General features: G+C 38.5%; 1 protein-coding gene across 6 annotated transcripts in view; it reads right to left on the reverse strand.

The window, feature by feature from the left end:
* LOC140255477 (BEN domain-containing protein 5-like) overlaps positions 1–13171 on the reverse strand; it is an 812733-nt gene that overhangs the window by 314137 nt on the left and 485425 nt on the right. Inside the window, exons 2-3 of one of the 6 annotated variants that reach the window (XM_072343121.1) lie at positions 3735–3868; positions 1704–2073 (exon numbers count right to left, since the gene is read on the reverse strand). The exons of 4 other annotated variants lie outside the window; for them this stretch is intronic. In XM_072343121.1, coding sequence (XP_072199222.1) covers positions 1704–2073; positions 3735–3868 — 504 coding nt within the window. Of the gene's footprint in view, positions 1–1697; positions 2074–3734; positions 3869–13171 lie in introns of all 6 variants that reach the window. One more of the 6 variants, XM_072343119.1, reaches the window with a different exon arrangement.

Here is a 13171-nt window from a genome sequence, read left to right on the forward strand (position 1 = left end):
ACGTCCAATAGAGGGTCCAAAAGAGTGAAGACTCCATTTTTTTTCCAGCTTTTTTTCAAATGTTTTTCTATTATTTTTTATTTTTTTCCTTTTCCTCCTAAGCTTTCTTAACTTGGCTCAAATGAAAAAAAAAACCAAACAAAAAAAACACAAAACACCTCCCCTTTCTTAGAGTGAAAGAAACGAGACAGAATTCAGAAGCTGTCTCCATTCCATTGCTGGTCTCGCCACTCAAACTGTTGCCAAGTCTACCAACTAAATTGGTATTTCATGCTGTTTAGCCCCACTGCCTACAGACATCTGGTTGATGTTCCATTCACATAAATTCCAGCTAACTACTTGCAGATGAAGAAACATCTCTCCATCCAAGGAAAATTTTTAGAAAGCTCAGTAGAATCTACTGCCAACCACATTGTGTTTTTTCAGATTGTGGAAATCTTGCCTGTTTTGTTTTATTTTCAAAGTTAACAATAACGTTTGTAATAAGTAATGACATTTTAATTATGCAGAGCATGACAACGATGAGCATTCACACCCAAATACCCAGTTTAACTCTTCAGCCTTAAGGACCTGGGTCCAAATCTGCCAGCACACCTTAACACATGCTACAGCACAGGCACATGCTCTATCAGGTTCAGGTTTGTACGTGAATGGAACTCAGATCTCCATGCAAACTGCATGCATTCGTTCAAGAAGAAGAGCCAATATCCAACTAACATGCGAAAATTAATCTCCAGATACACAAAGGCAGACATAGACACAGCATGCTAAGTTTCAACGTGTAAATTTTAACGAGGTTTCAGTCACCAAGCAAATCTTCAACACAACAGTTCCACATTCTATTAGCAAATAAATGTAATTCAGTAAAATATTTGAAGGTATTCCGAGTGTATTGTCTTCAATGAAAAGGATGAACTTTTTATTTTGTCTTTTTTTCCCATTTATTCCAACATAATGATTAAATAATTGTTATAAACCAAAACAATTTAGCAATTACTCAAGATATTTAAAATTTAAATCCAAATTACACAAACCTGTATTTTGTAACAAGTGCTGATAACGGGACACTAAATAAATATGGAAAGTTTTCCTTGATTAGTCTTTATCAAGCCATTATTTTTCAAATAGCATGGCTGTTTAAAGCCACTGCCAAGAAGTTCAGGTGTATTTCACATTCCAGTGTGCTACTAATGGGAAGTGGGGGGCAGAAAATGGGAGGTAACACAGTCACTTACATAACAAAAAACCCTAACTGAAAGAAATAAAATAGTTTTTGCCCAAATATTCATTGCACTGCCTTATCTTTCTTTCTTTCTTCTTTTTCTTTTTTCTTTCTTTTTTTTTTTTTTTTTTTCTTCTCCTTTTTAAAGCTGGAACATATTGGTATTCTTTGCAGATTAAACTTTATTATCTTTTTCAACATATACTGGAAGTTCAAAGACCTCTTAAAATACAGCTGCTTAAAATGGAACTCTGATTCAGCCGAACCAGCACAAAGACCTCTACTACCATTAAAGAAAAACCCAGACATACATATCATACAAATCCGACGTATATTGTACAGCCATAGCAGAAAACCCTTTTAACATTTAATGTCCAGTTTAACAACCACTGCTATTCTTCAAAAATGTTTCCATTACTATTGATCACATTTGCAAAATTCATTAAAACTTGTCCCATTTAAGTCCGGCACTTACCACTACCTAGTCTTAGAAGCAGTACATCCTGGAGTCTCCTGTTCAAGTCTCTGAGCTCTTTCATTTCTGACACGAGTGCCCCATATTCCTTTAGCTTCTTTGCTTGTTGCACAAGCTGCCTCCGTGTTCTTTCAAGCTCCTGTTGAATGTGTCTCATTTCTTCTTGTTGCTGTTGGTAACTCCTCAGCAATTCTTCATACAGAATCCGAGGGACTACAGCATCGTCCATGTTGTTCATCCCTTCTGAAGCCTCCATGAAAGCCTCTTCAGGGCTGGAAGTATTACTGAGACTCATCCCATTTTGTTTTTCAAGGCGAGCAACAACTGCTTCGATGCTTTTGTGTGTACCTTCACTTTGTTTCCTTCCATCTTGCCTCTGAATGTTACAATAAAAATAATAATAATTAGAAGTATAGTAAGGTTTAATATAAATTAAAATTCTACAGATTTGTGGACTGAATATTCTTTTATTTATAATAATTTAAAATAAAATAAGGTCAGCCTGCAAAAATATTTTGCCAAATATATTGCCAATTCTTATGGAGACATATGCTGCAAGTATCATGCAGGTGTAATTCAGCAAAATGCGCATACAAGCTTCTGAGGCATAGAGGTCCTTCTTTCAGGTCTTTCTTTCTGCCTTTGTGCAACACTTGCAAACAGACTGTATAATAGGTCACTCCATTCCATATACAAAGATAATTTATTTAAAAAAATAACTGGATCTAGATCTTTTTTGCATTGAAGTTCATGCTTAACGTCTAGATTTCCTATAATGACTTTTCTGGTAGGTAAGAGAGTCAATCAATCATGTTTGTCACCTATGATGACATCAGAGATCAAAGGAGCACACCATACAAAGCTGCTGTACGCACTGAGGGCTTGTCCTTCCCACACAAGAGGAGACAAAGCCTTGTCTGACTTTTCCTCAGCTACATTAGTCTAACGGGCTGATGCAAGTGAGTACGTGAACACTATCAGAAAGCAATGAAAGGGAATTGAAAACACTGAAGTTGGAGACAGAACATATCATCTAGTCTCATTTCCCTGACCAACTGATTGTTTCTCTATTAGTACTACACTGCAGAGACTTCATCTCTTTTGATCTCTTAGCAGAAATTTACCTTCAGTCTTCTAAATAAAATCCAAACTCCATAAATTAAAGCACACCTGTTTTCAGGGGCCCATGCAGCAGTATTAAAATATAACAGTACATGTAAAAGTCACAATGTTTCATTGGTCAAATATGAAAAAAGCATTTGAACTTCCAAGCAACTCCAGTGAAAGCAAATGTAGCTCATAGACCAGAGACAAGACGCTGACACTATCAATCCCCATACCACAATATCCATGAGTAATGTGGCAGAAAATGAGATTATTCGTTGCTATGCCTGCTCCACGCATGCTCTAAAAAGGAGTGCTGGCCCACCATAAAGAGATGTACTAGCATCATTCCTGCAGCTGCAAAACACATGAAGCCACAGAACATTATTTTATTCTGAAGGTTGGCAGGCTTTTAAAGAAATCATTTGATATCAAAAAATAAATATGGTTACATAGTGGGCTTCTGGCATCTGGACCTAAAAAAGACAACTGGCAGTTATAACACAGGGATGCTGCCTTGTCAGTTTGTCTTCTCCAGCACTGCTGTATTTGAGAAGTCTCAGAGCAACCCCTTCCAATTCCAAACAAGCAGAGTGCATTAGGTCATAAGTGCCATCGAGAAGAACAGCTGGTCATTTTTAAAGCATTCTGTACCCAAGTGAAAGAGCGCTGTTCCAAAAATCTCAAATGGCAATTAAGCCGTGCAAGACCATATAAACAGGAAAATGTTTGATTGCACATGAATCACGTTTTTGAAAACCCATACCATATCCCCTCTGCTCCTAATTTGATCCAATTACAATAAACACAATGTTTCATGGAGATCAAAAGCTGGAATTCTTAAGCTATGAAATCTGTATATGCCCCGAGCACTTCCCCTCCCCCCCCAAAAAAAGAATGAAAAGACAAAAAAAAAAGGAAAGTCTTCAGTACCTTACTGTGTCTAAGCTCCACATCTTCTTCCCCATAATCTGTAACCTCCCCAGCTTCTTCTACGTGATTGAGAGAGAGTTTGGGGATTTTAATTTTCTTCTGCATCACACTGTTCTCAAGGTCAGTTTTGTCCTCTAAAATGTATATTGAAAGTAAAATTGTGTTACATTAATCAGTATTCTTACTTCCAAATGCTACACGACTTCAGTAAGACTCATTAAAAGAAAAAAATAAAAAGAATCTCCCATGCTTTATTCCCCTTAAATTAATCCATGGTGTAACTCAACTGACAGCCATTGACAATGCTAGGGTTTCAACAGGAGATTAATCTGGTCAAACACAAGAGTAAGTATTGTAAAATGCCAAGCTAAGTTTATCGGAATCATCAAAAGTGTCAACAAGAAGGTAGTACTATCATTAAATAAGAGTTAAGGATGCTGTAAATAAGGCAACTTCCTAAAAACATCTGCATCACTTTAAGCTTACCAACAGTATTTTTGTATTCATTATCTGTTGCTGCAGTTCAGACTCTGCTGAGGCTTAAAGTGAAAATAAACTTGGTTATATACCCTGTACTCCAACAATCAGCAGCATGGATTTATTTGCAAAGACCGGGGCAGGAAAAGGAGATGCTGCAGGACATGTTGAAATCTATGAATCTCAAAACAATTAAGAAAAATATTTTCAAGTCTGAAAGATTCTAAAATAACTCAAAATCAAGTATGTCCTGAAAATATGTTTGTAGCACTTCAATATTTTTGGAAAGATGCAAAGGGGACGGGGAACCAAGCATACAGTCACCCCAAATGTGTCTGTGATCTGTGAAACTCTTGCAGAGCAAACCAAGTCTAAAGAAATTCACCAGCTTGGATACCCATGCAGGACGTGGACAAGGACTGATGCCTTTAAAGTCTGAAGTGTTGTACTTGTGCACTGAAAGTCTATGAATAAGAAAACACTTTGAGTCTTCTTATCCACCTGCAAACTGTATTTCAGAAAGCGTCCCAAGAATATTTTTGAAGGTGCTAATGAGGATGACATTTCTTAGTGTTTAGTTGCATTGACTTCTGCTTTCTCACATTAGCATCTCTCCACAGGACCTTGAAACGGTTAGCGTTGACAACACAGAAAAGGGAAACAAAGGTAAATCACTGTTTAATGAGGAGTGAGGCATTCATTAGAAATGAATTACACAGATGAACGCTATTCATTTTGTTACAGATAGAAATGGATCTCTTGTAGGCAAATGGTGATATTACGGCCCACGGCTATGTAAAAAGAAGAGGCACAGAATAAGACATTAGACAACCTGAAATGAAATGCAGATGGTTGCAATAAATACTAAGACAGATGCAAAACGAAACAGATAAACAACAAAAAACAGCTAGGCTTATTTTAGATCATTGTCTGTTCCCCAGAGCACCATGGATGCTTATCCCAGTAAAACAAAAAGGCAATCCAATTGTTTCAGTGTTGGAGAAAGAAAAACCCAAACAAAAATACACAAAGAAAGAAAGAAACAAATAACAACAGCACACAAAAAAAACAACCCTACATTTCCATTTATCTGGAAAATATGGGTTCATCAGAAGAAGGACACAGCTCACTTCTACTGTCACAGAACAGAGGGTAAGAGAGCACTTACTAGAAGGAAAAAAACAAATCCAAACCTACAAATTTGACTGAAGGATAGGTTAATGGGCATTGGTATCTTCTTGGAAGGTCACAAATTGAAAAATAAATAAATCCAGATGGAAAGAAAAATATATGTATTTCTGTGACTATATACTTTGGTGCACCAGAGTGTTTCACTAAAATATGCTCTCAGAATTCTTTCAAGTGCACGCTTATTGCGGAGCAAGCTTCCCCAGGTTGCTTTGCCAAACCATCTTCCACAGAACATGAAGATCAACATTCTACGTCTCTTCTGCATGTAAAGAATGCAGATCTGTTTCTCTGGTCTGAAATAACCCTTGGCCTCATTACAAGGTGGACATAATCCAATTGCTTCACATAGTTACCTTAAGTGCCTGCTGGCAGCTACCTGAGGTCAGCCCTAGCCAGGACCCGAGGCAAACTGGAAACGGACACCATCAATTCTGCCCATGGCCTGGGAAAAGAAAGGCTTGAAACACCCCTGGAAAGAAGTCACAGAGGAATTTGCAGGCTACAGTGAAGTCAGCAAATACTTTCTGACATACAAAACGTTAAAATAAAAACAATTTGGAAGATGAGAAATATTTTTCTTTTGGTTTTGGCTTTCTGTTTTTTAAGTCAACTTGTAAAGGTTAAGAACACATTAGATGCTCTGAAGAACAGAAATGAAAGAAAACAGCCAGTTTGGGGGTCAAGTAAAACAATGCAGATAATCTGAATTCTTCACCCTCCATTCCTCTCCCATTTTCTCAATCTGCCTATGAAATCTGTATTTACACAACTTCTCAGGTGGACTGAAGTTAAAAGTGTATTTATATACCTCCTTACGAATGCTTAGTTTATCAGTTATTGATTTCTAACTATCAACACAAGCCTCTCCTGTGTTTGGCAAATCTTTGCATTTGGTTTCTTGATTTTACTGCTTATCCTGTAAATGAACCAGTGGGTTGAAGAACTACTTTTCCCTGCATGCACAGAAATTGAAAAAGCAATGGTAAAAATGAGCCTATGTAAATTAAAGCTCAGGATTTCTTCCATTTAGTTGATGAACTAATAGTTATATTCCTCTGTCTTCCAATAAAACTCCATACAATGTTTTCTTACATACGTTTGGTTCTTTCAAGGCCTATTTATACCTAACACAACTCATCCAGTGTATTGGATATTAAAGTATGTTTCTAACTTCTCTTGTCTTCCACATTAACTGCAGATAAAGCCAGAAAAAAAACACCATTCTCAGTTTTAGGATAATGCTTAAGTACTGGCTCATGTTCTGTAAATATTAATGGAATTTGGGAAGGGGTGGGAGGGAAGTGAGAGTAGATCAGAGGGAGTGGTAGGAGAAGCTTGAATGTGCCTTTTGATCTGTTCCTCTTAGAACTCCATTTCTGCTGTTGTGTAAGTCTACAAAAGGCAAGGACAAAAGAACAATCCAGAAAACGTGAGACATGCAGAAATCCTGAACCAGGATAAAACCAGGATATGAACCTAAACAGCTGGACAAGACAGAGTATGATGACTGGGGCTATAGAAAACACTGAGAAAGGCAGTCCAAGGAATGCTGTCACTCAGAGCCTTTTGCAGTGACGTGAATCATTTGTCCAGACTTTGCCCCCAGTCATTTAAACCTTGACACAAGTTAATGATTACACCTTCCCTTTGGTGATCATGAACAGAATGTCACTATGTTGTATCTACAGCTTTTCCTGTGCGTGAAGTAAATGATTTAGTGAAACTGACCACAGAGAACTAGCACTTAACATAGCTAATTAGGTACCTGTAATAAAATAAACAGCACAGAAGCGCGATGCAAGCACGGATAGCACTGAAGCCCTCTGCCCTTTAAACAGACATTTCAGAAGACACAAGGCACAAGAAAACTGCTTTTGTGCACAGTAGTCAGACAGAGAAAATGGCATTTTGTGATTCAATACACAGAATGAAGAATGCTGGAATAACAGTACTCCAGGAAAAGGTCAGGCTTGGAGAGATCTCACCAGTCAACCTCACCAGGTACTGAAGCACAGGGCTCAAAACCAGTGCACATGACAGCACTTCTCAGTCCATATGGCCATCTCCCAGAGTTCCTCAGCTAGCAAGAAAAAAAGCAAACTGCTGGGAAATTTCAGAGTGGCTGAGAAGACATTTGCCCTCAGCATTGCCAAAAGAAAAGAAAAGAAAAAAAGCCAAAAAAACACGCCTGCATTAGAGAATCAGTATCAACTAGCGAAGGATAAACTGTTCCTGGAATGTTTCCTTAAGTCCAGTCTTCGTTTCAGCATCAGAATGGGTGGATCTGGGCCAAAATGCAATAGCTTTAAGTCTACAGCAGCAGGGAACTGAGGCAGACAAAGTGAGTTTGACAGGGCAGGAAATGAGTTGGTTAAATTCAAGTAAAAATATGTTAGTGACCTAAAATTGAAAACCATATTCTGGGATGTAGAGTAAAACTATGGAAAACTCAAAAGTCTCTTTAAAACGTTCCTTACTTTCTAAATTAATGGTATGTACTGAACAAACTAATTCCTCCAAAGAAACAGCTCAAATTCTGTTTGTTTGTTTTCTGACTTTTGCAGTCAAAGATGGAAAACTAAAGGAAGAGAGCTCTGCACTTTGAGTAGATGGAGGATGGAAGGTTTTGGATGAGCCCAACTAAAGGGTTCAGTGATGCTATAAATCTTACAATAATAAAATGAGAGAAACTTGAGCAAACTTCATCCCTTCCCTAAGCCTTCAAAAAAAAAATTCCACTCCTTGTGAAAAATGATATACTGACAGTTCAAGAAATTTAACATCGGCCTTCCCATTTTCAGGCATATACCCAACACATATGGGCAGCACCTGCAAAGAATTCAATGCAGCAGCATGGGGGGAACTGGCTCACTGCTGCCTGAAAGAACAGCATCGGCCTCAGTAGTTTATGCACTGCTTTCAGTGCACACTTAAAACAAAACTGACACTTGAGAATCAAAACAAAAATCCCACAGACAAAGGTATACTTGGTGCTTCAAGACAAATACAAGCATGAAGCACCACAGGGCATGGATTCCTAAGTGGCACTTAAACACAAATAAACAATAATCAATATTGTTGTGACTGAAAATGAAAGCAGCATGATAATACAACACTGAAAACCGGGCTGGTTTATTTGAAAATGGGGAAAAAAAACACCCAAACAACAAAAGAACCTTAAGTTTCTTGCATTAGCTAAGGAAGACAAGAAGGACTTTAAGAGGAAGATGTGATTTCAGAATGTATAACAACCCTGTGGGCTCAGAAGGTGATCAGGACACAGAGGAAGAAAAACTCTGTGCACAAACCACCCCTGAGCTTAAGACCTCTATCAAAGCAGAAGAAACTAAAAAAAAAACCTACCACAATAATGTACAACACAGCGGAATGGATGGTGTAGGAATGCAAAAGGTATTCAAGGAAGTGAGCCACCAAAACTGAAGCAGCTAAAATGAGGGGAGCAGGAGGAAAAGGGATCAAACATTTCTGCGTAAGGATGTCAGAGAGGGAAGCTGAAAAGAAATTTCAGGTAGTGAGAAAAATAAGGAATAAAAAGGCAAAGCTGAATGTCCATCATCAGGGCTAATATCACCCTCAAAAACTGACAAGAACTAAATACCCCCAAAAAACTTCCCAAGAAGAAGACAGCAACAGCCAGCTGAGCGACTAGGGAAATGTCTTCAAAAAGAAATGTTCTTCCCTGATGTTTGGAGCACACAACAAGCAGCAACACTGACAAACAAGGCCAAAAAGCTCATGCGGGTGAAGACATGCTCTTGAGGAACCAGCCAAAAAGGTTGCTAAACTTTATGAATTTCATTTGAATGGAGAGAATAGAAGCCAGACTGAAAATAACTCTAAATGATACTGGGAAAAGGCTTGTTAGGTTTGGAGATATTGGGTAAAGAGGACAATGTACCAGACACCTGAGTCAAGACAGCTCACTGATGATGTATTTGTTAATTCAGAAGTTAATATGAAGCCTCTCCAACAATAATTAAACAAAAGCAACATGGCTCAAAACAAACATAAATAATAATTTATATAGGTTTTAATTTGTTTATATTTAACTGATACAATTATTATTATTCTTTTACTCTCTATAAAAAAACCTGTCCCATTTAATTTCTTAGGAGGATTAAAACAGTGTCTGTTGGCAGCAGAAAATGATGGAGCCATTAGATCAAGTAAAGACACGCAGATTGAGAAACATCAAATCAAGGTGGGTGATTTTTGGTTTTATTTTTTGTTCTTTCTTTCTCCCACCCCCACAAATGATGAGGACAGCTTTAATCTTGGATCCAGTATTTTCTTAAATACAGACCTTGAATAACTTGACCTCTGTGTCTGTCTCAGTGTTTCCATCTGCCCCACTGAAGTGCTGTGCAGATTTGTTAATGTTGTACAACACTGAGCACATCAAACACAGAATCACAGAATCAAAAAATGGCTTGGGTTGGAAGGGACCTCAAGGATCATCAAACTCTAACCCCCCACCACAGGCAGGGCCACCAACCTCCACACTAGACCAGGCTGCCCAGGGCCCCATCCAACCTGGCCTTGAGCACCTCCAGGGACGGGGCATCCACAACCTCTTTGGGCATCCTGTTCCAGAATAAAGGAACTTAACTATTTTGGAACAGTTCTCACAAGCCTTTTGGAACTAAAAAACAATAATAATTATTACCATTAAATGAAAAAATATATATATCCTTGAAAACAAGCACAACATTAATATTCTTTAAGTCTCTACTCTGTACCTACATGCAAAACTCAGTTATAGGAACTACTTTTCCAAAGTCTGGACATGCTAAGTATTTCATAAAAAACTTATTTATTACCAAAGCTGTGCCTTTCTCAAAAAGTTCAAGAGTTCACCTCAAGACATCATCCTCTCAATGACAGCTACAGCTTGTCAATTTGCCTGCCACAAGCAGTCAGCCTGAATCACACCAAAGAACTTCATTAGTACCAACCCTCGATAATGATTTCCCGATCACAAAGGCCAGAAAAAGCAGCAGCCTACAGGGAACTCTCCAGGAAACCTCCACAACCTCTCTGCCTGAGGAATGAATTTGCTATGGAAATAGTGGGTAGATTCATGTATTTTTTAGTTTCCACACAAAAATTATGTGGTTCACTTGCTGCTATTTTTAAAGGGTTTCTTGAAGCAAAAAAAACCAAACCCAACAACAACAAAAAGAAACACCAACAACCCAGCAAATAATGGAGTTAACTAGCACGTAGGCTAGCAATGGAGAAAATGTTTTACAGTCAAATTAAGAAAACAAAAACAGTAAGTTACATTAATCTCTCTTTTCACTTCCCTGCAAAATTTAGCATATTTTAATTAGTGAGTGTTAGTTACCATAGTTACCATCCCCATACTACCTTTGAAGTCAATTTTATTAAAATCCTGAAATTCATTTTTTTATTGTACCACAGCTAAGCTTATGCAACATTTACAAGCATAACTTGTGTTATGTGCTATGATGTGTGCACTAAGACCAAGAGAAACCACAACACTGTAGGTGACCTGTATGGGTGTGGGTCATAAAAATAAACTAATAAATGACTTCTGACTCTTCTGAAGTAGAAAGTAAACATGACTGAGGAACAAGCAGGTCAGCTGAGACCAAAACACATTTCTTTCCAAATTCAGATATACAAGAAAAGAGAAAACTAGGGGGTTAAATCTTGCAGTAAAATTGCTTTTAAACTCCTTTTCATTAGCACTTTATGTTGCTGATGACACCCATCCCGACTATCATAACAGTTAGTGGCTATGGTTTTATAAGTTCCAAACTCTTTTAATGCTGCTACTTCAGCTTTGCACTGATGCACCCTACTTCAGCGCTGAACAGATATGATAAAGAAAAATGGTGCCCTCACAGAAGCTCTTTAAATCTCAGACAAGCTCCTACAGTACAACATAGAAGAAAGGGAAAAAATCCGTCGTTCATCTTGAAATAGTTAAAAATGCACTGGAAATGGACTATATTTTGAACAAGCTTGATTCAGCACTGATGGGCTCAGCTCCACTCGGTGACCAGGTCAGCCCAAGGCAAGTCCCAGTGCTTGGGTAGGACAAAGTAGGTTGGCTGCTCATGGGCAGCCATGCAAATTTCAGCCTACAGGTGCTCCTGAACTACCTCAGGAAAACAGACCAAAGTCTGTGAGAAGCTACTGCTGGAAGGTTTCCTACAGCCTCCCCATGGCACTGCTTTACTTGGGGCTACACTGTGCCAGAGCATGGCACATACCATGGCATCGCTACACTCTGCTCTACCTAATCCAACTCCCCAGGCTGTATGAATAGTGAAAGGATTGAGAATGATTTTACACGTCAAGATCACCTGCTGACCTAAATGCTACACATTCTTGGTATAATCTAAAATCCCAACTTGCAAATTTTCACCTACTCCAGCACTTGGCAGTGTCTTTCCTCCATTAACTACTCAAAGTAGGCAGCTTCAACTTCTTCAGATGAATTCACCCTCAAACTTACTCAAAACTCAGCACCAAAATCATTTAATTGAGAACTATTCCTGGAATGGAGACTTTGCATCCTTCTGAAATGCAGCAAATTACCTCATCGTGAGCTGCACAGACTTTTAAAGACTTTAAAAAGAAGAAGAAAAAAAAAAAATCACCTAACCTATTTAAATAAAAAGTAGAGGACATAAAGGGATATAGGAAGAATATCCCTTATATAAAGGGACAAGGAAGAATATGGATACACGTGGGTATTGATGTGCCAGCTGTGGCAAGCAGGGAATTGCAGTCAGGATCTGATTGAGACATGTTTGCTGCAATGGTGCAGGTGCGAAGTGCTAAGGGCAGCAGCTAGAGAGAGCGATTATTTACTGCAGTCAGAAAAGAATGCCTCAAATTAGAAGACAGTCACTATTAACTTGTCAACAGATGCAGCCTGGAGTAGGAAACTTTGAGAAAGTCCCTGTACCTTGATTTGTTCCACCTTGCTTTGCAAAGTGATGAGCATTAGAAGTGGCTCCTGCAGGGTCACGCAAGGATCACGCTAAGGTATACATGCTTATGGACAAAACTGACAATGATTACATCGGACAGGAGCAAAAAAAGTTGCAAGTGGCACACCTGTTTCAACAGGAGGGACGAGAAAAACAGCTTTAGTATTTAGATGAAAGGACACGAACGAAATAAAAACGAAGGGTGTGGATGATCAGAAGGAAGACTCGAGCTCTTTCTGAAAAGCTGTCTTATTTATTTTATCCTCAGTGAGAAAGAGCAGTTAACATGTCACCTCAAGAAACTGCCTTACAGTGCAGCTCCAGTGCACTGAGCTGTATTTTCCATTCAAGAGGTAAATAAAGTGATTCCTTTATTACTACGTAACATCAGTCGCCTGTTAACCAAATGCTGAACTTGTTATGGAACAGAAAGCTCATTTTAATATGTTTCTATGGCTCAGCAGTCTACAGCTGCCCTTGTTGGGAGTTAACCTGCTTTGTTTCAGCCTTAGACTTTGGCTAACTTTTAAAACAGTTGAAGGTTCCCCAACCACACACACAGAGGCACAAGAAACGTGTACTGAGCTCAGAACAATCCCTCTGCTGTACTATTACGTACTACTTTTGAAGTTGCCAGAAGACAGTATTTATCTCCCCACCATATCAAGTCCATCACAAGTTATGTGTTGTTCTGAGCACAACCAACACCCTACCCTTTTCAGCTCTGTTTGCCTTGCAGCATCCATAAAATTTCTCACTGATGTGCAGATTTCCAAACAT

This window comes from Excalfactoria chinensis, chromosome 8 (assembly GCF_039878825.1).
Source record: "Excalfactoria chinensis isolate bCotChi1 chromosome 8, bCotChi1.hap2, whole genome shotgun sequence".
In the NCBI taxonomy this organism is placed as follows: Eukaryota; Metazoa; Chordata; class Aves; order Galliformes; family Phasianidae; genus Excalfactoria; species Excalfactoria chinensis.